Consider the following 27,671-nt stretch of genomic DNA (forward strand, 5'->3'; position numbering starts at 1 on the left):
GTGTAATTTTTTGTTTGTGTTAAATTTTTTTTTTTAATTTAATTTTTTGTGTGCATGTAATTTTTTGTGTGTGGGTCTAAGTTTTTGTGTGTGTGTGTGTAAGTTTTTGTGTGTCTAAGCTTTTTTGTATGGATGTAATTTTTTTTTTTGTGTGTTTAATTTTGTTTTTGTGTGTTTGTTTGTTTCAGTTTGTGTGTGTGTATTTTTTTTTTTTTTGTGTGTGTAATTTTTTTTGTGTGTTTGTGTGTGTTTATGTTTTTGTGTGTGTTTGTGTAATTTTTTGTGTGTTTAAGTTTTGGCGTGTGTGTGTAATTTTTAGTGTGTGTTTGTTTAAGTTTTTGTGTGTGTGTTTGTGAGTTTTTTTTGTGTTCATGTGTAAGTTTTTGTGTGTGTGTGTGTGTGTAAGTTTTTGTGTGTGTGTGTAAGTTTTTGTGTGCATGTAAGTTTTTATCTGCTAGTAAGTTTTCGTGTGCATGTGTAAGTTTTTGTGTGTGTGTGTGTGTGTAAGTTTTTGTGTGTGTGTGTGTGTAAGTTTTGGCGTGTGTGTGTAAGTTTTCGTGTGTGTGTGTAATTTTTAGTGTGTGTGTGTAAGTTTTTGTGTGTGTGTAAGTTTTTGTGTGTGTGTAAGTTTTTGTGTGCATGTATGGGGATCGGGGGAGGACCTTTGGGGCCCAGGGAGGGCGTTTGGGGATCCGGGGCCCTTGAGGATTGGGTGGTCTTTTGGGAGCCCAGTGGACCTTTGGGGACCGGGGAGGACCTTTGGGGGTCCGGGGACCCTTGGGGGCCGGTTGGCCCTTTGGGAGCCCGGGGGACCTTTGAGGACCAGGGGAGGGCCTTTGGGGGTCTGAGGAGGGCGTTTGGGGGATAACATTTCGAAATTTTTACTTTTTAGTTTACTTTTTTTTTGCGGCGCATCTCTGCGGCGCATCCTGCGGCGCTTTCCTGCGGCGCCTCCCTGTGGCGCATCCCCTGCGGCGCTTTCCTGACCCGTGGCGCATCCCTGCGGCGCATCCTGCGGCGCTTTCCTGGCCCACGGCGCATCCCGGCGGCACTTCTCTGGTCCGGGGGACCTTTGGGGGCCGGGGGAGGGCCTTTGGGGCACAGGGAGGGCCTTTGGGGCACAGGGAGGACCTTTGGGGGTCCGGGGGGCAGTTGGGGGCCAGGGGGACATTTGGGGACCGGTGGAGGGCCTTTGGGACCCCGTTGGTCCTTTGGGAGCTCGATGGGCCTTTGGGGGGCCCGGGGATGGCCTTTGGAGGTCTGGGTGGGCCTTTGGGGGCGCCGGGGGCCCTTTGGGCGCGTGGGGGGCCTTTGAGGACCGGGGGCTTCCTTCGGGGTTGAGGGTAGGAGGATTGGAACCCTTTGGGGTTGGGTTAGAGGACCTCACAACACTGTTCAAATGAAACTTGTGTATTATAACGACCACAGAGTTTCACCATTAAATTCTCTTCTAAAATCTCTTCAAAAATCATCTTTTAAAATGTCTCTAACTGTTTCGCCGAAATAGTTCCATAACCTGTCTAAAACAGTTTCGCCCAAATAATCCCTAAACGTAATTCAGCGTGTTCCTTTTGTTTTTGGCATCTCTGCGCTAATGCATTTCAAATTAATAAGAAACCTGATTCCCGCGCTAAAACAATTCATCGCTAAGATGTTTCTTGGAGAATTGTCTCCATGGCCTTTGGCTATTAATATCCTTTGGAGTTCGACCAAAAGAGTTGTTTCCGAGGCAAAGACATTAATGACTTGGATCTATTCCTGGAGAATCGTTTCTAGGCGAAAATTTTTAAAGTCTGACAGATGATGTCATTGGTTGATTGATCTGTCAAGAAAGGGGACTTAATTTGTTGTTTCTAAGGGGAATTATTGATTCACGATAGGTGAATTGAGGTCGACAGCATAGGCGTTCCAAATTCCTGGACCGCATAGCATTCGCTGAGAGCGTGCACTTACAACAACAACAACAAATGCTGTTTTCTATTTCTGGAAACTCATAACATTCGCTGAGAGCGTGCACTTACAACAACATCAACATCGACCTTGGAAAAAAGAGGTCATTGACCGATTATGCAATCATTCTCCCTGGGGATTCCATGCCCATATTTGGTGCCCCGTCACGACTGACATTACCACGTGTTCTCCCTAGGGACTCTATGCCCATATTTGGTGCCCCGTCAGTATTCTATGCCCATATAAGGAGCCCCGTCACGACTGACATTACCACGTGTTCTCCCTAGGGATTCTAAGCCCATATTTGGTGCCCAGTCACGACTGACATTACCACGTGGTCTCCCTAGGGACTCTATGCCCATATTTGGTGCCCCGTCAGTATTCTATGCCCATATAAGGAGCCCCGTCACGACTGGCACCCCCCCTTCTACTGGCATTATTTATGTCGGTATTTTAGGGGGCTAAACTCCTAAAGTTTCTCTTAAGGCAGAGGGACCTAACTAATTATAAGCCAAATTTGAAATATTCAGAAGCAAATAAAGCTTTAGCACCTTTTCAGACTTTCATCCCTTTGAAAAATTGTTACCGACAATTCAACTCCTTCAAAAAAATTTAACTAGGGCCATCTCTCCCCTTCATTCAAACCTCTTCATCATATTCCCTGAATGAGGAGGAGAGCGCCAGAGTATGAGAGTATTTTTATTATCTCTAATCCCCTTAAACCCTTAAACTGCCGGTTTTCGGTCAAAAAAGCTCCTTTAAAGGTTCTACAACAATCCATATATGCGATGTTTTCTATAAATTTTTATATTAGCATCCGACATTTCAGCCTTCAAACTCAGAGATTTCTTCTTATTTTTCGAGAAGTTTTCTATTGTAGTCCAAATCGCAATGGTATAGCAGATAAATCTTTTCTGAACTCCTGGGCCTGCAACGAAACCGTTTTTGATCCATTTAATGTACTATTAATTTTTGTCTAAGGTTTCTGTTAAATTAGCAGAATAATTCATAATTAATCTAAAACTTTTGTAATGATAGAGGGAAGGTTACTAATATTTTTGCGAGGGCTAAACTTCCACGTAATGAGTCAACTTCTATTCAACACAATTTCCCTAAAAATAAATCTTTTCCGTTTGGAAAACACCTTTGGTTTCCAAAAATACCTTTCATTATTACTGTACTTAGATGCTTCGTCACGTAATGTTTTTCACCGCGTGTACTCCTATGTTGTCCAACCAGTGAAAATCTTTATAACAGCGTAATAAATTTTGACTATCATACACCGTTTGAGTCTTTTTAAACAAGCAAAATGAAATTGGATGGTCCTATATGAACCTTTTTAACCAAGGACACAGTTTACGAGGGTCCTATCGAAATTTTTCCAAACCATGGTTTTAAATTTGGCACTGTGTCTTACCGTAAATTTAAGATGTTATGCATTATATAGAACTAAAATTTCAGTTTCAAAAAAAGTTTCCAGTAAGATATAAATATTCCATGTTCGTGGTTCAAACAGTTCGTGGTAACGAACTGTGAGTAAGGAGCGACCCGGCTCAATAGTAACCGAAACTCTAAAAAACGGAATTCCGATACCAATAGCTACATCAAAGGAATCAGGTTCTTATGCTGATTTCAAATATATAAGTTTCACTTAGTTTAGTCTTGTTTATCAAAAGTTACGCACCTGAGAAAATTTGCTTTATTTTCGAAAAAAGGGGGAAACAACCTGTAAATGTCATAGAACTCTAACGAAAATCACACCATCAGATTCAGCGTATCAGAGAACTTTACTATAGAAGTTTCAAGCTCCTATCTGCAAAATGTTTATTTTTGTATTTTTTGCCAGAAGAAAGATCACGGATGGGTGTTTATTTTTATTTTTATTTATTTTTTATTTTGCCAAGGGTGATCTTATCGATCCAGTAGTCCTAGAATATCGTGAGAGGGCTCATTCGAACGGAAATTAAAAGTTCCAGTGCTCCTTTCAAGTGACCAAAAACAAATAGAGGGCAACTTGGCCCCCTCCCACACTCATTTTTTCCCCAAAGTCACCCTATATAAGTTTTGATGTAGCTAGTTTGTTTAAAAGTATGGACAACGTAACAACTGTGTCTTCGGGGGTGATTTATTCCTCCACAGCTCCCGATGGAACGGTTGCAAATTATAAGCTTTTCCAACTATTGACATCTAGCACTGATTATTTGAACGCGTGCAGGCGTTTTCAGGAGGAATTTTTTCTGATATCCTGGGCTTGCAACGAAACCGTTTTTAATCCATTTAATGTACTATTAATTTTTGTCTAAGGTTTCTGTTAAATTAGCAGAAAAATTCATAATTAAATCTAAAAATTTGGTAATGATAAAGGGAACGCAACGAGAACCGTTTTTAATCCAATTAATGTACTATTAATTTTTGGGTTCTATCCCATTATCCGGGCCTCTCGGCTTAATCACTATAGACTAGGCAATGATAAAACCCATTTTGTGACGTCTTAACTGTTGTAGAGCAGGCAATGATAGCAAGGTTCTCAATTTTCATTGCGTATACGATATTAAACTGTGTTTTATTTTGGATTTTTTTTGGGGGAGGGGGGATGTACCTAGGTTAGGTTACGTATTTAATATATACAAGGCTTTACCCCCCACCCCCAAATATTCAAATATATAGCCCAAATTTGTTTCTAGACTATTATATATTCATCCCATTCTATTCTAGTTCATTAGCATTAACCGAACTTGACTCTTTAGAGAGGCCCGGATTATGGGATAGTACCAATTTTTTTCTAATGTTTCTGTTAAATTAGCAGAATAATTCATAATTAATCTAAAAAAATTGGTACTGATAAAGGGAAAGGTTATTAATATTTTTGCGAGGGCTAAACTTCCACGTAATGAATCCACTCCTATTCAACACAATTTCCCTCAAAATAAACCTTTTCCGTTTGGAAAATACCTTTGGTTTCCAAAAATACCTTTCATTATTATTGTACTTTGATGCCTCGTCACGTAATGTTTTTCACCGCGTGTACTGCTATGTTGTCCAACCAGTGAAAATCTTTATAACAGCGTAATAAATTTTGACTATCATACACCGTTTGAGTATTTTTAAACAAGCAAAATGAAATTGGATGGTCCTATATGAACTTTTTTAACCAAGGACACAGTTTACAAGGGTCCTATCGAAATTTTTCCAAACCATGGTTTTTAATTTGGCACTGTGTCTTACCGTAAATTTAATATGTTATGCATTATATAGAACTAAAATTTCAGTTTCAAAAAAAGTTTCCAGTAAGATATAAATATTCCATGTACTAATAAAGGAACAGAAACGACCATTATAGTTCCAACAAAATACCTGGATATATCGATTAATGCACTTAAACAAGGGTCATACGTGCTAAACAATCAATATTTACTGTTAATTAACAAAAATTTAGGTCAAACACGGTTTAAAATTAATACTTAGATGGATCCTACTCTTCGTCGAATAATAATAAAAAAAAAACCCATGTCAACTGAAACTAAGGAAAAACATTAAAACTCAAAACTAACAGAAATTATTCGGTATTTATTTATTTATTTATTTATTACCCTTCAAAAAAAGGTACAAAAGACGGAGTATCACTAAAAAAGAAAAAACACACACAAAAAAAAAATTACAACACATAACACATAATCGAACAAATTACAAAGACGAGAAACAAAAACTCAATTATACACTGCACTGCAGATACGTAAGAAATTTTACTTTTTAAACTCCCAAGTACTGAAGAAACATAAGCAATATGATTGATAGCTTCAATTCAACAAACCTAACCTACAGCGAAATGCTTGATAACTTCAATTCAAAATCAACGGACTCAATTAACTAGTTTGAATATGACAAGAGATGGTAAAAAGACTAAATATGACAAGATATATGCAAATAAAATTAAACGGACAGCGATTCACTGTCTTAGCAAATGGTACTAAGGTTAGAAAAAAACTTTCTTGTTCTACCGTTGAATTTGTTCAGTTATAGCTGCCGTTAGGTCCGCAATTTAAAATATTTTAACAAGGTGTGAATTTTTCGTCCACGGCGGGAGCCACAACAGGAACTTTACATACTTAAAAAATGCAGATCTGAGCTTTCTTTTCTCTGGCTCGGGAAAAATTCTCCAAAACGGGCTTAGATACAGGAAATGGGGAAGGGATACTGCGTTATAAAGTCGAGCCAGAATTAAACGGTTGAAACGGATTTTAGATGAGACTACTCTACTGTAAGCAAAAGCCAGGCGTTTACACAGATGATCAATAAGAAGGGAGCGGGTAGTTTTTAGATCCTTTCCAATTGGTAAACCAAGGTAAATAGTTTTCGAGACAGGGGCTACAGAAAGTTCTCCCAGCCTTAGAGACGAGAACCCTTCTTGGCGCCAGTTGAACAGAAGAATATCTGACTTCATTATTCGGTATATGAAGGGGTTGCCCCCCTCCTCAATACTTTGCTTTTCCCGCTAAAGTTTTATGCACTTTTAAAAACAGCTTCTTATTCTAATTAAGTGGCCCTTGTGTTTCAGCAATCGTTCTTAACAAAAAGGGACAAACAGTCGAACTTAAGCGTAAAGAGCAAGGAATTAACAACCCCTTCATATTCGGAATAATTTCTTTTCGTTTTGAGTTCTAATCTTGCTCCTTACTTTGAGTTTGAAAAACTGTTTTTTTTAATTTCTGATTGTTTTTCCAATACGGGCGGTAAATTTGGTTTAGCCTACCCTCCATGAAACATTCCCTCCCCTCTCGAGAAACTCCTCTGTGGAAAGTTCCTCTCATGCAAAAGACACACTCCCTGTAAAATTACTTCCAGAAAATTCCATCCTCGCTGAAAATCCCCCCTCCTCCTCCGTGAAATTTCTTGCAAAAGATTAAGCCTGAAAAATTCTCCTTAGCATACTTTCATTTGAAAAAGACTTTAAGTTCTAATTGCTTTTCCAATCACTCCGAAAATCCCCCTTTCTTGAACATCATTTCTTGGAGATCCAAACAGGTTGAAAATTTCCCCTTGACAATTCCCCTGAAACATCTCCACATGCAAAATTGAGTAGGCAAAGAGAAATTAAGACGAATAAAAAAAAATGTACAGGAATTCTGTCAAATCCCTCCAATGCAAAATTTTACCCTGGAAAGTTTGTCCCTGGAAATTTCCATCTACACGGAAAATTATCCCATGGAAACTCATGCCATGCACAAATTACACCCCCCCCCCTGCCGCCTAAAAAACGTCTGTGTACTTTCTAATATAAAGTACTATGGGTAAACAATTGACAAATTTTTACAACATAAAGATCTATCCGCAGGGGTTGGGGGAGGGATCCTTTTATCTCCAAAGGCATAGTTTTGGGACTTTTCAACTATTTTGAACAAACTGACTATATAAAAAATTTGATTGGACGATTATGGGGAAAAGGGGACGTAGGAGGGGAACTAGTTACCCCCCCTCCCAATCTTTTTAGTCACTTAAAAATGGCACTAGAAATTTCAAATTACATTCCAGTTATCACTCTACCAATATCTTAGGACCATTGGTTCAATACGATCACCCTTGGGGAAAAAAAACCCTCAAAGAAACATAAAAAAAATGAATAAATAAAGACGCATCCGTGATCTTTCTTCGGACAAAAAAGGCAAAATCCCATATTTTTGTAGATAGGAGCTTGAAACCTTCTCAGAAGGTTTCTGTGATATACTTAATCTAATGATGTGATTTTCATTATGATTCACTAACTTTTAGGGGATGTTCTCCCCTTTTTCGAAAATCAGCCTTTTTTCAGGCTCGTAGCTTTTATGGGTAACACTAAGATTAACATATAATAAGTATTTGGAATCAGCATAATAAGCCAAAACTTCTGATATGTTTATTGATATCAAAATTTCGTTTTTGGATTTTCGGTTGCTATTGAGCCGTGTTGCCCCTTACTTACAGTTTGCTTCCACAAACTCTTTGAGAAGGCCTGCGAAAGCCACCTAAAAGGCTGTGCCAGCATAATCAGCAATGTCTATCCTACGGAAGCTTAACTTTTGTGTCATACGGTCAGTGCGCTGCTTAAGATTTATGAAAATAAAATTGACATTCGAATAAATGTTTCCTTAATCCCCCCCCCCCCAAAAAAAATCGGTACACCTAATGCTGCCAAAGTCATTTGAGAAAAGCAAACAAAATAGAAAACGAAATACGGATTTATTATACACACCTATTGTCCTTCTAAAAGAGTGAATGGTTATTTTTTATATTGTAACACAATTTCAATTGCAATATTTTTGAGAAAAAAAATTTTATGTTATCATTTTCATCGATTTATTGTGGCTCTCCCATTTTCCTTGAATCAAGAAAATTTACTGATGGTTACAAATTATGTCATGCAATAAATAAACATATGCCTTATAAATTACTGATAAGTATGGAAAAAGGTCTACTGCTGCATATACCCATGAATGGTTTGATACCTGCCTATCTATAAAGTATATGTAACTAATAGCTGCATATGAGCAGGTCTTTGAGATTTAAATTGAACGGAGGGATAATCGCTGGGAAAATTGGCTTGCACGTTCAGTCATATCAGAAGCAGAATACAGTTTTCCGTTGAACGATTTCCTTTCGTTTCCTGATGCAACTTTACTTCTTAGTTTATTGTAATATATGTGTATACACATTCAGGGTTGCCAGCTGAACATATTTTATGTCCAAAGGACATATTCCTTTGTGCCTGGACATAATGACATAATAGGGCAAAAAAGGGACATATTTTAGAAATTTGGGACATAGTTGTAAATTTATGACAAAATAGAATATTTCCCGGCTGGATTTACAAAAAAAAATGTCATTTTCCACCCAGTTAGTGTTAAAACGACGTATCTAGCACTAAATATACTTAATTACTTACTTTCTACTGATTTTTTGCGTTTTATACTGTGTTTTTGGGAGTTTCTTGCCCTTTCCCGCAGACAACTAGCTGCAAATGCTCTTAAATGCTTTACAATTTTGTATTCTATCATCTATAAACGATTCTTTTTTTCCTTGCTTTTACGCTACAGTTGAGATAATAGGCAAACAGGAACCTTTTTCCTTAACAATCGCTTCCGGCTTCTAATAGTCAGGAAAAAATACATATCTATTTATCAAGTATTACAAACTGAAACTGAAAAGTTACTAAAAGAAAAAAAATTGGATTATTGATGATCTGGAATCAATTTTGATATCAACAGATGTATAAAAAGAACTAGCTGATTGTACTGATTCCAAATTTTTAATATTCATTATGTTTAGTGTTACCCATCAAAACCTACGGGCCTAAGAAAATTTGTCAAATTTTCGAAAAAGGTGAAAAACACCCCTTAAAAATCAAAGAATCTTAATGGAAATCACGCCATTAGATTCAGCATACCAGGGAACCCCACTGCAGAGGTTCCACGCTCCTATCTATAAAATTTGAAATTTTTTAGTGTTTGCCAGAAGAAGCATCATGGATTCTTCTTAATTTTTTGTTGTTGCTTTTTCCAGGGGTGATAGTTGCGAACCAATGGTACTAGAATATCGCAAGAGGGCTCATTCAAACGAAAACTAAAAGATCTAGTGTGCTTTTTAAGTGACCAAAAAAATTAAAGGACAACTAGCCCCCGCCCCTTGCCATTTTTGTCAGAAAGTCGTCTCAACAAAATTTTGAGATAGCCCTTTGTTCAGAATAGTTGAAAAATACAATAGATATCTCTTTGGAAACGACATGACCGCTCAGAACCACCAAAGGAAGGGCCACAAGTTATGAAATTTGTCCACTGTTTAAATATTGTATTTGTTATAGGGAAGTTTACCTACGTTTTCCAAGAGGGGAAGGAGGTCTTCATGGGATGGATTTTCTACGGGGAGAATTTCCCATTGGGATGGAAGTTTCAGGGGGTAAACTTTTCAGGGGAAGTTTTACATGGGGAGAATTTGCCAGAATTCGTATACAAAATTTGTGTTATTTGTCTTACTTTCTCGTTGTTGATTCTATTGTACATGCGGAGACAGTTTGAGGGAATTGTTTGGGGAAGTTTTCAGCGGAGTTGAAATTCTCTGGGGATCTTTATGGGGGGGGATTTTAAACGGGAGAAATTTTCTATGGGGGAATTATCACCAGGATAAATTCTACATGGGAAATTTCAGGGGGAGAAACTTTCAAACGGAAGGGGGGGGGGGTATTTTCCATACAAAGATATTCCCCAATGACCTTAAAAAGGATCAGAAACTAAATGAAAACAAGTCTTTCGTCAAATAAAAGTGTGCTAAGGAGTATTTGCCAGGCAGAATTGTAAGCAAAAATTTTTTTGGGAAGAATTCGCAGCAGGGATGGAAGCGGAAGAACTTTAGATGGGAGGAATTTTATATAGAGGAATTTTTCGTGGGGGAATTTTCCACAGGGGGGGGGTAGATTTCCTGGAACTATTTGAAAAAAGATCAGAAATAAATAAAAAAAGCAAGTCTTTTCTCCCGAAAGTAAGGAGCGACATTAAAACTTAAAACGAACAGAAATTATTCTGTATATGGCGGGGGCTACTACCTTCTCAATACCCCCTCTCTACGCTAAAGTACGACCTTTTTTCTAATTTTTTAAAGAACTATTATTGGAACACAAGGGTCATGTAATTGAATCAAAACCTTTTTAAAAAGTTCTTAAAAAAGATTTTAGCGTGAAAAGAGGGGTATTGAGGAAGGGGTAGCTACCCTAATATTCGGAATATTTTCCGTTTGTTTTAAGTTGTAATGTTGCTCCTTGCTTTAAGTAAAAAAAAACTTGTTTTTTCATTTAATGAATGAAAGAGCGATAAGGTCACAATTCATTTTATACTTCTAACCAAGGTACATCGTGTAGAAAGAGTCGTCGTTGGAAATTTGAAAGCGGATCGATTGGAAATTGAAAGTTCTAATGCCTTTTCTAGGAATCATAAGTGATTAAAGGATGAACAGCCCCCCACGCCCGTCATTTCACCAAACATGTCCAATCGAAATTTTGATATTTTTGTTCAGCATATTTGAAAGGCCCGTTAATTATTTTTTGTGGATGAACCCCCCTCCCCCAAAAAAAAAGCTTTCAACTAGTTCCCCATTATTAAAATATAAGATTTCTATGGAAGGTTTGGTTTTATAAAATTTGGAGGGGGCTCACTGGATTGAAAATCAGAAGTTCTAGTACCGTTTTAAGTATCAGAAGTGGTCAGAGACAAACCAGCCACCCCCCTCCACCGACGCATTCTTTTCCCTAGATGCATCCAACAGAAATTTTTAGATAGTCATTTTGTTTAAAATGGTCCAAAGAACATATAGCAATGCCCTCAGCGATGACACAGCCCCTAAGTCACGCCCCTGGGGCATATAAGGTTTTATGGAATGGGTAGTCGTATAAACTTCAGATGGGGCTCATTTGATTGAAGTTTAGTGCCTTTCGTAAGACTGAAAAGTGGTTTGAAGACAAGCCCCCCCCCGCCCGCGCCTATCATTTTCGTAGACCAGCATCCAATCAAAAATTGTAGACATCTATTTTGTTCAGGATTGTTGTAAAGTCCAGTAATTATCCCTTTAGGGATGTCACTCTTCTGATTGAAGGGCAACCCAGCTTACTTAGCGCTCTGCAACGTCACTTGACTCCAGGATTGTACCTTATGACATGCAAAAGAATTAATCGGATTGGCGAAAAGATACCAAAAGAAGTGTAAATGCTGACCCTCATGTCGACTATACCTGTCAAGAAGAACTCTCGTAGGAAGATGAGCCTTAAAATCCCACGACATGTTTTTATGACTTTAGTGCTTTCACACTAGTTCATGAATCTTTTTCGTTTTCATTATATTCGATGTTAACTGACCACATTGAAAGAGGTTTTCAAGTCCCAAAAAAACTAGTTTCTGAGGTTTCAAGATGGACATATTATGGACATATTATAGACAAAATATGGACATAATTTGGCTGAAAAAGACACATTTTTGGACGCTCAAGGGACGTATTCATTGATCAAGAAGTTGGCAACTCTGTACACATTATCTATAATTTATCTATCAAGTATTTACCGTATTAAGTATCTATAATGCATCAGCAAAGTATTTATGATGTGTCTATAAAGTATCTGTAAGTAACGGTGGCACATGAGATGGTGTTTGAGATTGAAATTGAATGGAGAAGTAATCTCTAGGAAAAAGTGACTTGCCAGTTCTGTCATATCAGAAGCAGAACACATCTGTCTGTTGAACGATTTCATTTCGTTTCCTGATGCAACTTTACTTCTTACTTTTTTATATCTGTATGTAAATTATCAACAATGTGTCTATAAAGTATATATAAACTTATCTATAATGTATCTGTAAATTATCTATAATGTATCTATAAAGTATACCCTAGGTAAGTAACAGCAGCACATGAGTAGGTGTTTGAGATTGAAGTTGAATGGAAAAATAATCTCTGGAGAAAATAACTTACCACTTCCGTCATATCTGAAGCAGAATACAGCTGTCCGTTGAACGATTTCCTTTCATTTCCAGATGCAACTTTACTTCTTACTTTATTATGAAATGAAACAATAGATCCTTTTTCAAAGTTTTCAACTCCTCGTACAAGGCCTGGGCAGTCTTTTGATATGCTCTGTGGAAAATAATAAAATACATATAAGATTGGATATGCTCATACTTCTTATAGTCTAGTCTCTTAGTCAAAGATTCGTGCAAATTTGGATAAAAGTGTGAAAGTTGACCAAACAGGAGGTAAAATTGACCTGTTAGGTTAAATTCACCTAACAGGAGGGAAACGGGAAATATTTGTTTTTGCCTATGTCAAATTGGTAAATGGTTTGTTTATTCAATCCAATATAGTCACTGATTTAATGCAATGACGAAAGTGCAGAGGATGTCCTGGGATGGGGGAAACAGGGGTATATATTTCCCCCGGGGAAATGCTGAAGAAGGGAAATTTCTGATCTGCTGTCTCTAAGTTGGTTCTCGCCATTTCAGGAGGCATTCTCAAGATCAAGTGGTACAGTATTACATCCTAAATGCTGGATAGGGAAAAGAGGGGAAACTTGGGGGGGGGGATCAGGGAATCGTGCCAAACTGAGTTTTATTTCAATTTTTGCTGCGGCAGTTATGATGACTCTACTGGGAGTAGGGGGCAAACACAGGACAAAAGAAACCGGGGATGACAGCTGTGATGCACAAATCTACGACTGCCTCCCCCTCGTTTCCCCTCCTTTAGGAGTCAAATGCACTACTATGACTTTCGTTTGAAGGTATGACTTTAATCACTGAAGGAAGAAATAAAAAGAGGTAGAATTTAAGGAAAAAAAAAAAGAAAAGTGGTAAACAGTTGGTGTCCTGGTTCAGCAGCCTATTCGTTGCTGGTGTCAGATCTGTAGCACGCTCCATTACAGGCCCACTGATCAGTGCACAGTAGTGAAGATTTCATGCACTTGCATGGTGGCTGGCAGGCTTTCTTCCAGCCAAATTTGATCAGTTCTTTGCACGCCTTGGAAGCCTCGGGTAGCGTCGTCCAGACAGGATGCCACTCATCATTTACGAGCTTCCGTCCAAATTCAGAGGAGGAAGGAGGATTCTGAATGGGGTCGGCTGCTCTTTCCCAAATTCATCCAGCCTGATAGTGTACACGTCTGGTGGGCTGAAGAAGGGTGCCGGATGTTGGTGGGATGCGGTCAATCTGCGGTCCTTTGGCAAAAAACACTTTTCTCGCTTCGTCAACACCCTGGACTTCATTTGTCCGCTCATAGTATATAACAACAAGTCTCTCCAGTAGCTCTTGCGTTCGTGGTCTCGTAGCAGTCGACGCAGGCGACAAATCCAAGAACGCGACAGTTGCATCGGGATAGCTTCTCCAGACATCAAAGGCTTTCTTCTTTCCGATGCCATAAAAGTAAGATACTATATCGCAGCCTGTAAACGCATGGAATCCAGGCAAAGCCTTTGACTTTTGGGGGCCAAGCGTATGATGAATTTCGTGAGCTAGGATGATTCTGCGCTGCAGCGTTACACCAAAGTCTACCCAGAGATCAATAAGTGGGACGTATGAGCAAGTACCCACAGATAGCACAAGCACATCTACGGTATGTAGCTACGGTTCGTATCATAACTTGTTGGTGACCAGTTAGGTAGCAGTGATGAACGTAGAGGATTATTCACGTATCTGACTCTTCATGATCGCAAGGGACCAAATCATCTCGAGTACCAGACACCGAAAGCATAACTTTTGAATCCTTTGTGCTATAAACTCCTTTTGCAAACAAATTCATGCTTGCCAAGCCGTCTGCTAACAGGAAGAACAGTTGTTTTTTGTTTTCTTCGGTACGGAGGAAATCAGCCCAGTTCCGAGGGACAGAAGTCGATTCCCTTAGGCTGACTCGCTGTCCGAAACCTCTCCTTTCTCTTTCTCCTTTCTTCAAGCGGCTTTTGATGTACCTGTTCCATATAACGTCGATGTGACTGACCGTCTCTAGTTGGCTATGAATGTATGGTAGAAAAACTGTGTCTGCGTAATCTTTGAAAAATTTGCAGGAGCCGACTGCCAGCATATAAACCAAGGCTGAACCACTGAATACATTTGCACTGACTCGAGGAATAGTAGCTGGTATGTCCAGCAATGCTTCTAAACAAGTTGTAAGGTCAGATTTTGCAGTCTTCCAAAGGGGTCCGCTGTCGAACAGTGCAGGAGGAGTGGGCTGGTTTTCGTTCTTAAAAAACTCGTCCATGTTGCCGTCACGAGACTGGCAGGCAATGTACAATCTACCAAATAATGAACACCTTTTTTTCAGACTAGAAATCTCTTGTTTCGCTTTTGACGGTTTCTTTGCTATTACACTTATGAAAAGTGGCAGGTTATTTTTCTTAATAACATCTGTGACTGGCGTGGAGCATGTCGTCAGTCGCTCTTCGGTAAACGTCTTACATTGGTCGAGTCCAATTTTGTATGCGCTTTCCTGGTGATGTGTACTACGTTACTGGGCATGACCTTCCTTATTTCAAGAGTAAGAAGGTTGATTTCTGATTCAGTAAATGGATTGCCGATTCCTTCAACGACTTGAAGAAAGTACTGAACATGGCACATGAATCGCATCTGTAATTTTGGTGTGTCCTCATGATGCTTCAAGTTTTCTTCAGAAGAAGGGTTTGTGAAACTTTCTTCATACTCCTCAACGGCCCTTTGAACATCGGGACCTGATGTGATCCATCGAAGAATGGCATCTGGGTTTTCAGTGAGTCCAATCAAACTGGTTGATCCTTTCATTTTCTCGCTCATCTGTTCATGCGCTTGATCAATTGCCATGGAAGAAAAGTATGTTTTGTCTTTCAAACCGTGAAGTTTCCTTTCATAAACTCACAAAATACAGCTGGGTTCTGGATACTGAGGGCAATCATGTCTTGAACGTGCACCGACAGCCATCTGGCGTTGTTCGTATGGTCCAGAGAGAACATCCACGGCAGAATCTTTCGCAGAGCATCGACATAAGGCATAGAATTTGCCTGGCGGATGGATCGTACGAACATCACCAAAATCAGTTCAATATCAAGTACAGTTGACCAGTAACTAAACTGAGCACTGAATTCTTTTCTTGATTCACACCATTCATCTAAAGATAGCACCTCATCGTCTCTCTCTCTTCCTTCTCAGCAGCATGCTCATCATATTCTCGGCGCCTAAGGATATGAAGGACTGAAGCAGTTACTTGGTGAGCGTAACAAGACCTAGTAACATGCGACTTTTTAAGAATGGCATCTGCCCTTCCTGTCGTTGTGATATCAGCTTGAACGAGAAGCTCGTCCCATTCACATCCTTTCATCCAGTCTCTTAGCACTTTCATGATATTCATTTCTATGTGCAGGCCACCGAAAACGACGATAAATGAATCTTCCGGATGTATTTCTGGAAAGTTCCACTGTATCAGTTTGGCCAGCGCATAGAGCGGCTGATCATCTGTCAAAACTAGAGTCTGACCTGGGTTCAGATACGCGACAACTGTCTTAACCAAATTCATAGGGTGAATTATTATCACTACTGAATGCACTTGATCCTTAAAAATAGGTAACAGTGCAATCGTTCTCTTTGGCTTGTCCACAATCGGTTGCCTATTGGAGTGGAATGCAGCCAACGAGACCGGCATCGAAGCACTTACGTTCTGTTTCTCCGCTACTTCTTCAAAATGATTCAACCAATCTTCTACGTTCAAAAGCTGCTCTCCAGTGATGGATGGCTCGTATATCGGTGCAACACGAAGGACTAACGGATGTGCTATGTGTAGACAAGCAGTAGGGACTTCGGTATATTCCCTCGATAGGGTTCGGACTTTTCTCGATGCTCCGAACTACTCTTTCTGTCTTGAAGAGAGCTGTTCCCTCGGAGTATGGTCGGCTGCTGGAAGCTGTGTTAAAGAAATAGCTGTCCCACGGAAGGAATCGGTAGTGGTTGTAGAGGAGAGATTATGGTCGATGTTGTCAACTGCAGCGGCAGGGAAAATACCCCTACTGAGAGAGGCTGGACAAATGCATTGCATGTCGTCAAGCTGATCGCAGATTTCGTTTGTGAATTCAGTTGCTATCTGCAAAACTCGATCGCATGAAATTTTTAGACCATGAAAACCTAGCTTATCCACAATGTCACCTTTTCTGGTCTTTGAATATGCCATAAGACTGGTATATACAGCAAGAGGAGTTCCCCGGTGTCTGTCGTGTCGAATGTTAGTTGATCTGTTACCATTTTTATGACGACACTTTTTAACGTTGAATTGCAAAAGCTGCGCCATTGAAAGGGCAATCTGAATATGTTGACTTTTGTCTACACTTGACATGTCCGTACCGTACAGTAGAATCCTTGTAAAAGTAGCCAGACTCGGCGAAACGGATTCTTCTTATATTCGGGATGAAAGGTACCATCGAACTTATAGTCTTTTGCTTTAATTTCAGTTCTTATCATGGTTGCAGCACGTGCTATTGCAAGTCCTGTGTCATCAGAATCACTGGAGAAAGCAGTCTTGACGATCTCACCCACATCTTGACTGAAAACAAGTAGAACACGCTTGCCAGACTTGTCTCTTTCAGCTCTCAAATCCGGTATATGCTGCAGCAGTCTCCCTTTGAGTCTAGTACTGTGAACCTGTTTACCGTAGATTGGTGCTATTTCTCCAAGTCGCTCTTCGTACTTTTGCTTCAGGTCTAGCAGCCTGAACACAGGAAGTGAATCAGAGCCTCTAAATCCTTCATGTGAAGAACAAGTTCTCCGAAGACTAAACCTTCAGCAGCATTTCATCTGCCAAGGAACGGTTGGCTCTAACAGGTGTTTTATAGCGATTGTATAAAGCAGACAGACATGTGAGGTGGTATTTGGTGGAAATTTTTTTACGAAAAAGATAAAAATCGAAGCCCTTCGTGAGAAATTTCACCCCCTTTTTTCCCCCCCCCCCCCCCGTAAGTTACTAGGGCACTCCGAAAACTTTCCATTAATTTCTTCTTTTTTTCTTTCTAATACCAGAGAATAAAAACCGAACGTCTAATTAAAAATGAAAAAAAAAACATTTCCCATTTCCCCCTGCTGGTTAAATTTCATCCCCCCCCAGTGTGGTGGAACAATCCAAGCACTTTTCCCATGACTTCCCTTCAGTTTCTATCTAATAAAGAATATACTCGCCAAATGTCAAGCTGAAATAGGCAAAAAAAAAAAATGCTTTTTCGCATTTTCTTCCTTTGTGACTAGAATTATACGTAAATATGGAATAAGTCAACAAATGGATATAATTAGTTAGTGCTTGTAAAAATAAGCGGGGGAGAGCCAATTCTTAACACACCAAATAAACAAGTAAATTAAATGAAAACTATTGCAAAATTTACAAAAATGTTCTGTCTCAGTAATCTGGACACCTGACCCTTTTCTATGTACGTACCTCATTGTCTTTAATTTTCAAGGGCGTTTTATTCCTAAATAATTTTATTTGAAATTTCTAAATTTGAGGATTATTGTACCTACTATAAAAAGTAGGTAGCATTCTCTAGTTATTGGAAATTTTTAGAAGCAGAAACGACAAAATACAATAATCGAGTATGCTTTGTTTCACATATCTAAATTTGAAGGAGTTGATGTCAGGGTAGGCCTTATCAACAGTCTACAGATATTTAATTCCAGGACCCTGAGTCAGAAACAAGATTCACAATACATTTTACCCAGCCCAGAACCCCTGTAATCCTTTAAAAGGGACTGTTTAAAACGATATAACAGTAAAGCCACTGATGCCCCCCAAATTTTTTTTTCATTTTAGATGAATTTTAGCGTATATCTGATTTATATTCAAATTTCACGTTTTGTAGTAGTATCATGAGAAATCTATTGATTTTATCAGGCTATGATAGGAGCAGAATTTTGCTTTCCTTTATTATTTCATTCAGTCATATTGCCGTTTATTTAATAAAAAGAATGACCGAAAAAAATATCTTTACGCAGGATTGGGGTAATATCTTGGACCACAGCCGTAACTTTTGTTCTTTCATCCAGCAAAATCATGATTTAGATATATTAAATCTTCCTGCACATATAATACGCCTCGCTCTTTACGCTAAAGTTTTTCATTGTTTAAAAAAAAATAGAGTTGTGAGAAAGTCAAACTTTAGCGTAAAGAGCGAGGCGTTGAGGAGGGGACAGTCTCTTTCAAATACGGAATAATTTCTGTTCGTTTTAAGTTTTAATGTCGCTCCTTACTTTCAGTTAAAAAAAAATTTGTTACTTTTATTTAATTTTTGAGCATTTTTGAATAAATGCTGGTTTTGATTTCAGCTCATCAAATATCAATAACTAAAATACAATTTGTAAATTAATTTACTTTTATTTGGTTAAATGTCTTTCTCGAAAGTTGTTTAATTTAATTTACAAACGATTTTATTAATAATAAATATACATAACCTATAAATTAACTTACGTAACGAATTTCTATAGTCATATATTTCAATACGTATATTAGGGGGTTCGCCCCCTAGTTAATACCTTGCTCTTCAAGCGAAAGTTCGAACTTTGTTCCAATGCTGTAAAAATGACAGCTAAATCACACAGGCCGTTAATTAGAATAAATAGCTCTTATGAAAGTACTAAAAAATCTTTGGCTTAAAGAGTGAGGTATTGACTAAGGGGTGAACCCAATCATATATGTAATATTTTCTGTTCGTTTAAAGTTTTGATGTTGCTGCTGTTGCAGTCGAAAAACTTGTTTTTTTATATTTAATTTCTGATCTTTTTTTAAATAATGCTGGGAAGTCCGGCGTCCCCTTTATAGCAATGTCCCTTCCCCCATGAAAACTTCCTTCATGAAAAGATCCTCCCACATAACCCCCGACCCACCCACCCCCCCCCCACTACCAGGAAAAATATCCCCTGAAAACGTCTGTATACTTCCCAATAACCAATACTATATGTTAACATTGGGTAAAGTTCATAACTTTCAGCCCTCCCTCCGGGAGCTTCGGGGGATTAAGTCATCCTAAAAGACATACTTATAATATTTTCGAACATGCTGAACAAAATGGCTATCTCAAAATTTTGATCGGGTGACTTTGGGGAAAACATGAGCGTTGGAGGGGGCCTAGTTGCCCTCAATTTTTTTGTCGCTTAAAAAGAGCACTAGAACTTTTAATTTTCGTTACAATGAGCCCTCCTGCGATATTCTAGGACCACTGGGTCGATACGATCACCCCTGGGAAAAAAAAACAAAAAAAAACAACAAATAAACACGCACCCGTGATCTTTCTTCTGGCAAAAAATGCAAAATTCCACATTTTTGTAGATAGGAGCTTGAAACCTCTACAGTAGGGTTCTCTGATACGCAGAATAAGATGGTGTGATTTCATTAAGGTTCTATAACTTTTAGTGGGTCTTTCCCCTTTTTTTCGAACATCAGCCAAATTTTCTCAGGAGCGTAACTTTTGATGGGTAGGGCTAAACTTGATGAGACTTATATATTTGAAATCAGCATTAAAATTTGATTCTTTTGGTGTATCTCTTTGTATCAAAATACCGTTTTCTAGAGTTTCGGTTACCATTGAGCCTGGTCGCTCCTTACTTACAGTTTGTTACCACGAACTGTTTGATTCAGAAATTTGCGATTCGAACAAAATTCAAACTTTAGCGTAAAGAGTGAGGTATTGACTAGGGGAAAACCCCCTGATATACGTGATAATTTCTGTTCGTTTTCAGTTTTAATGTTGCTCCTTACTTTCAGTTGAAAAAACTTGTTTTTTTTTTAATAGTTCCCAAGTTACGCTTAGGCCGGAATAGAAAACTTATCGTTGTTCGATCGTTTTCATTTAACAAGCTTTATGTCTACTTTGCCTGCCTACTTCTAATGCCTCCAAGTCTAAATAATGGAAAATATCATCTGTTTCCCATCATATAGGGATTTCTTATGTGGAAACCGATTATTCCTTTCAGTATTCTAATCAGAGTTAAAACCAACTAATTATGTTTTCATTGCAACAATAGATGTTACATAATTCTTGTAAATGAAATGTTATTCATATGGATTGACTTCATTAACAAAGCTATTCTTTTCACTAAGTTAGGATACAAGAGTTTTATAATTACTTTGTAACAAGAAATAGGGAAAGAGAGTCTTTTTATGAAGGGAGGGGGAGGAGGGCATTAGCACTAAAAGTCATGAATGCACAAAAAAGAAACAGGGTAGATGAAAATTTTTTAGATTTTTTACAGTAACCATTGTAATCCATAGTAACTTAAACTTGAGACCAGGTTATTTAAGGAAACTGTATAGAAGCAAAGTCCTGGCCACTGCTATTAATTTAAAAATAGTATTTAGCTTCACGTATACAGTAATTTCCAGTTATGAAGAAAATATCTGAAAAATATTTAGAACACACATATGGCTGGGAATTCAAATTTCTAGTTCCCCCTTTGAGTGAAATTAATTAAAAAAAACTTGCCGAAAAATAAGTTTTTCAAAGAAAAGTAATGGCCATAAAAGCTCAGGAGAAACAATTACCTGTTAAAATTCAAACCCAAAACGACCAGAAATTACTATTAAAGAATAAATGAAACCCAAAACGAACAGAAATTAAATAAACAATCATAGCAAAAAATATACAACAAGTAATCATAGACAGCGCGTTAGCGCTTCCTAAGTAAAGAACAATGTATTTTTTTTTTCTTCTTCTTTCTTCGACAGGCACTTTGTATCGAAGGAGTTGTCGTAGAAACATCGAATAGGGCTCATTCGATTGGAAATTGGGGTGGCTAGAGCCCTTTTTAATAATCGAAAGTGATTGGAGGGCAACTAGCCCCCCCCCCCAGGCCCAACATTCCCCAAAACACATCCAAACAAAATTTTGAGACAGCCATTTTGTTCAGCGTAGTTGATTTCAAAATAGAAAATATGTTTTGAGGAGGACACTCCCCCAAAACCCTCAGGGAAAGGGTTTTAAGTTATTCACTAAGGGCATATAAGAACGATGTTCGCATAATGTATCATTTATTATTTTTTTGTCCTTTAGAGCAGGGCACTTCGTATCGAAGAAGTTGTCATACAAACTTCGAAAAGGGGTCATTCAATTGGAAATTGGAGTGGCTTGTGCCCTTTTTAATAGTCGAAAGTGATTGGAAGGCAACTAACACCCCTTCCACGCCCACCATTTCCCGAAATACATCCAGTCAAAATTTTTAGATAGCCATTTTGTTCAGCGTAGTTGATTTCAAGAGAAAAATTATTTTTTTGAGGAGGACAGTCCCCCAGAGCCTTCAGGGCAAGGGTTACAAGTTATGCCCTGGGGGCATTTAAGGTTTTTATAGAAGGCGTTGTCGTAGAAACTTCAAAAAGGGCTCATTCGATTGGAAATTCAAAGAGCTAGTGCCCTTTTTAATAGTCAAAAGTGATTGGAGGGCAACTAGCTCCCCCCCCCCGCGCCCCTCATTCCCCCAACACACCCAATCAAAATTTTGAGATAGCCATTTTATTCAGCGTAGTTCATTTCCAGATTGAAATTATTTTTTGGAGGAGGACATCCCCCACAGCCTTCAGGGCAAGGGTTGTAAGTTATGCCCTGGGGGCATATAAGGTTTTTATAGAAGGCATTGTCGTTGAAACTTCAAAAAAGGCTCATTCGATTGGAAATTTAAAGGGCTAGTGCCCTTTTTAATAGTCGAAAGTAATTGGAGGGCAACTAAACCCCCTCTCACGCCCACATTTTCCCCAAACACATCCAATCAAAATTTTGAGATATCCATTTTATTCAATGTAGTTTTAAGTTATGTAAATTAGGTCTTTGATGATGACAACCCCATCAAAGCCCTCAGGACAAGGGTTGTAAGTTATTCCCTGGGGGCATGTAAAGTTTTTTATAGAGCTTGTTGTCGAAAAAACCGCAAAAAGGGTTCATTTAGTTAGAAATTAAAATGACTTGTGCTGTTTTTAGTTGTTAAAAGTGATTGGAAGGCAATTAACATCTCTTCAAAATCCACCATTCTTTCAAACAAATTCAATTAAAATTTTGAGAGAACAATTTTGTTCCACGCAGTTTAAATCCAGGAAATTATACCTTTGAGCAGGACACTCCCCCCACGGTCTTCAAGGCAAGGGTTATAAGTTATGCCCTGGGGGCATATAAGTTTTTATTGCAATCTTTGTCGTAGAAACTTGAAAAAGAGCTCATTCGATTGGAAATTCAAAGGTCTAGTGCCCTTTTAAATAGTCCAAAGTAATTTGAGGGCAACTAGCCCCCTCTCTCAACAACCTTTTTCCCAAACAGATTCAATCAAAATTTTTAGATAGCCATTTTGTTCCACGCAGTTAAAATCCAGGAAATTATACCCAAAGGTATAATTTGAGCAGGACACTCCCCCCACGGTCTTCAGGGCAAGGGTTACAAGTTATGCTCTGAGGGCATATAAGTTTTTATTGAAATCTTTGTCGTAGAAACTTGAAAAAGGGCTCATTCAATTGGAAATTCGAAGGTCTAGTGCCCTTTTTAATCGTCCAAAGTGATTTGAGGGCAACTAGCCCCCCTCTGTCAACAACCTTTTCCCCAAACACATCCAATCAAAATTTTTAGATAGCCATTTTGTTCAGTATTGTGGATTTCCAGATAGAAATTATGTTTTGAGGAGGACACTCCCCCACAGCCCTCAGGGCAAGGGTTCTAAGTTATGCCCTGGGGGCATATAAGGTTTTTATAGAACGCGTCGTCGTAGAAACTTCAAAAAGGCTCATTCGATTGAAAACTGAAACGGCTAGTTGCCTTTTAAATAGTGGAAAGTGATTGGAAGGCAACTAACACCCCTTCCACGCCTACTATTTCCCAAATATATCCACTCAAAATGTTTAGATAGCCATTTTGTTTCATGTAGTTTAAAGTTCAGGAAATTATACCTTTGAGCAGGACGCTCAAATCTACAGTCTTCAGGAAAAGGGTTATAAGTTATGCCCTGGGGGCATAGAAGGTTTACATTGAAATCTCTGTCGTAGAAACTTGAAAAAGGGCTCATTCTATTGGAAATTCAAGGGCTAGTGCCCTTTTTAATAGTCAAAAGTGATTTGAGGGCACCTAACCCCCCTGTCACGCCACCCTTTTCCCCAAAACCATCCAATCAAAATTTTAGATAGCCATTTTATTCAACGGAGTTGAAAGTTTTGGAAGCTAGGTCTTTGAGGATGACAATTCATCCGCCCCCCACAACCCTCAGATTAAGGGTTTGAATTCATTTCCTGGGTGTATGTAGTGTTTTTTATAGTAAGCAATGTTTTAAAAACATAAAAAATGGTTAGGTAAATTGGAAATTGAAAGGGTTAGTGCTATTTTAATATTCGAAGGGGACTGAAAGTCAACTAACCCCCCTCTCACACCCACCATTTCCCCAAACACATTCAATCAAAATTTTGAGATATCCATTTTGTTCAACATAGTCGAAAGTTCTGGAAATTAGGTCTTCTAGGATGATGACCCCATCAGAGCCCTCAGTGCAAGGGTTGTAAGGTATGCTCCGGGGGCATATAAGGTTTATATTGAAAGTGTTGTCGTAGAAACTTCAAAAGGGGCTTATTTGATTTGGAAATTAAAATTGCCCTTTTTAATAGTCGAAAGTGAGTGGAGAGTAATTAACCCCCCTCTCACGCCCACCATTTCCCAAAACACATTCAATCAAAGTTTAGAGATAGCAATTTTGTTCAACGTAGTTGAAAGTTCTGTAAATTATGTATTTGAGGATGGCAAACCCCCCAGTATCCCCAGGGCAAAGGTTGTAAGCTATGCCCTGGGGGCATATAAGGTTTTTAATGATAAAGTTGTCGTAAAAACCTCAAAAGGGGCTCATTCAATTGGAAATTGAGAGGGTTAGTGCCTTTATTAATAGTTACAATTTATTGGACGGTAACTAAACCCCCTCTCACGCCCACCATTTCCTCAAACACATTCAATCACAATTTTCAGATAGCCATTTTGTTCAACGTAGTAGAAAGCTCTGGAAATTAGACCTTTGAGGATGACAACCCCCCCCCCCCTCCAGGCCTCAGGACGAGGGTTGGGAAGTTATGCCCTGGGGGCATATAAGGTTTTAATTGAAAGTGTTGTCGTAGAAACTTCAAAAGGGCTCATTTGATTAGAAATTGAAAGGGCTAGTGCCATTTATAATAGTTGAAAGTGATTTGAGAAAGCCTAACGACCCTCTCACTTCCACCATTTTCCCAGAAAAATCCAATCAAAATTTTGAGATAGCCATTTTGTTTAACGTAGTTTAAAGTTCTGGAAATTAGGTCTTAGAGGATGACAACCACCCTCACAACCCTTAGGGTAAGAGTTGTAATTTATGCCCTGGGGGCATATAAGGTGTTTAGAGGAAGTGTTGTCGTAGAAACTCAAAAAGGGCTCATTCGATTGGAAATAGAAAGGCCTAGTGCCCTTTTTTCGAAAGTGATTGTCGAAAGTGATTGGAACGCTTAATATTTTTATAGTAAAGATCGATGTAGGTATAATGTATTATTTTTCTGTTGTTGTTCTTGTTTAGACCAGGGCACTTTGTATCGAAGGAGTTGTCGTAGGAACTTCGAAAAGAGCTCATTCGATTGAAAATAGAAAGGGCTGATGCCCTTTTTAATAGTCGAAAGTGATTGGAGGGAAACTAATCCCCCTCCCACACCCACCCTCCCGTTTGAGTTTACGTTTAAAATGTAAATGCTCTTAAAATTTAACCAAATCAAAATAGCGTATCCAAGCTATCAAAAAAAGTAAACAGATTTTTTTGGGAATGATATCAATTTTTCCATTTCAGGTCAACTAGAGGAGTTGTGAAACTAAATTAAACGCTACTATTTGTGATCCAGATTTTTAAGAGGGTGTATATTGTTAAAAATTGATGAAAAGTTTTCTCCAGCATACAAATAGCATTTCAAACTATAAATTCTTAAAAAAACGAAAAGATTTAAAGTATTACTTTCTTTTTCACTGAAAAGACTATGTCAATATAAAACGAACAGAAATAAATTAAAAAAAATTCTTTCCACAAAATAAGTTTTTCAAAGAAAAGTAAAGAACTCCATTAAATAAAAAATGAGAAAAAATCAAATCAAATAATCTACCAAGCGTGAAACTACCACAAATCAGCATCGATAAATAAATGAAACCCAAAACGAACAGAAATTACAATAAATAACCGAGTCAAACTCAAAACTAGCAGAAATTTGCATAAGTTGGGTTCAAAACCCCTATGCCTTCCCAAGGCCAGAACATAATTTGCACTTTACTGAAAAAAATAAAAATGAATGTGCATTGTCAGTTTAATATACATATACTGATATTTAGTAATCCAAATGTGAATATTATTTGATTTATTAAAGTTATAAAAGTAAAAACATTTATATGTTTTTCTTTTTGGCTTTTTTGTGCTGATTACGAATATAATAATCATTTTCGTCGGAAATGAATTTCCGACAAATGTTCTTTATTAATTTTTCATTAATTAATTAATCAGATTAGTTTATTAATACTGTCTTCACCCTTCTGTCCCAGCAAGGCCACACATTTGGACTTCTCAATAAGAGGCTAAAAGCAGGTATATTATGCATAAATTTAATATTTATTAGCTAGTCTTTGTTTTGCCCCAAACACACAAACTAATTTTAATTTCTGGCATTCCCTCAAAGGGTCGGAGTAGGGGTTACGGGGGAGAATCTGTCCATGAAGGATGTTTCCTTGGGGGAAGGGACATTTCTATGAAGGGGGCAAGGGTTTTAAGTTATGCCCTGGGGGCATATAAGGTTTTTATAGAAGGCGCTGTCGTAGATACTTCAAAAAAAGGCTCATTCGATTAGAAATTCAAAGGGCTAGTGCCCTTTTTAAATGTCGAAAGGGATTGGAGGGTATCTAGCGCCCCCCCCCCCCCCACGCCCATCCTTCTCCCAAACACATCCAATCAACAATTTTTGAGATAGCCATTTTGTTCAGCGTAGTTGATTTCCAGATAGAAAATATGTTTTTGAGGAGGACACTCCCCCACAACCTCAAGGAAAGGGTTTTAACTTATACCCTGGGGGCATATAAGGTTCTTATACAAGACGGTGTCGTAAAAACTTCTAAACAGGCTCATTCGATTGGAAATTCAAAGGGCTAGTGCCCTTTTTAATAGTCGAAAGTGATTTGAGGGCAACTAACCCCCCTCTCACGCCCACCTTTTCCCCAAACACATCCAAATTTTGAGACGGCCATTTTATTAAGCTTAGTTTTAAGTTCTGGAAATTAGATCTTTGAGGATGACAACTTCCCCACAGCCCTCAGGGCAAGGGTTTTAACTTATGCCCTGGGGGCATATAAGGTTTTGTATAGACAACATTGTCGTATAAACTTCAGAGATGGCTCATTTGATTGGAAATTGAAAGTTCTAGTTCACTTTTTAAGCGTCAAAAGACATTGGAGAGTAACCAGCTTGCCCCCCCCTCGAAACCCTATTTTTCCAAATGCATCCAATAAAAATTTTAAGATAGCTATTTTGTTAAAAATATTTCAAAGATCATATAACAAAAATTCCGGTGTTGATACAACCCATCAGGGCCCGGGGCAGGTGTTGTAAGTTATGCCCTGGGGGCATATATGGGTATGCTCCTTAGAAGACCTTAGAAGTCATGTCCTTAGGGACCTTCCCCCAAGCCCATCCGATTAAATTTTTATAATAGCCATTTCATTAAAAATAGTTCAAAGGTCAGATAAGAATAATTCCTGTGTCGACGAAAGTAGAGGAGGGGGTCCGACTCGTGACCCTCACCCCTGCTGCCACCTACAACTTTTTTACATAATTTATGCATGTTTTTATGGTTTTTTGTCAATGAGAATTTGAAAAACAGGAATTTTGTCACATTTATGTATGTTTTCTTGGATGGTTATGTGTGTTGGTCGATTTATTTGATGTTGTTCATGGATGTTTTATGGTTTTTGTCAGTGAGAATTAGAAAAATAGGAACTTTGTCACATTTATGGATGTCAACAGCAATTCATGTCTGTTATATGGTTTTTTCACTGAGAATGAAAAAACAGGAATTTTCTCACTTGGATTTACATAATCGCTAGGGGAAATTATTGATTCACGAGGGGGGAATTAAGAAACAAACATGGCTTCTTTGATCTTTAGGTGAACCTAGCCTGTAAACATGATTTATATAATCGCTAGGGGGAATTATTAATTCACGAGTGGAGGAA

General features: G+C 38.3%; 1 protein-coding gene across 1 annotated transcript in view; it reads right to left on the bottom strand.

The window, feature by feature from the left end:
• The window catches only part of LOC148950968 (uncharacterized), a 232,888-nt gene that overhangs the window by 145,907 nt on the left and 59,310 nt on the right, over positions 1–27,671 (bottom strand). Inside the window, exon 3 of the mRNA XM_089090078.1 lies at positions 12,430–12,591. Within this exon, the coding sequence (XP_088946204.1) occupies positions 12,430–12,591 (162 nt within the window). The remainder of the gene's footprint in view (positions 1–12,429; positions 12,592–27,671) is intronic.

Source organism: Artemia sp. Qi Xiang Cuo, chromosome 6 (assembly GCF_049724085.1).
Source record: "Artemia sp. Qi Xiang Cuo chromosome 6, ASM4972408v1, whole genome shotgun sequence".
In the NCBI taxonomy this organism is placed as follows: Eukaryota; Metazoa; Arthropoda; class Branchiopoda; order Anostraca; family Artemiidae; genus Artemia; species Artemia sp. Qi Xiang Cuo.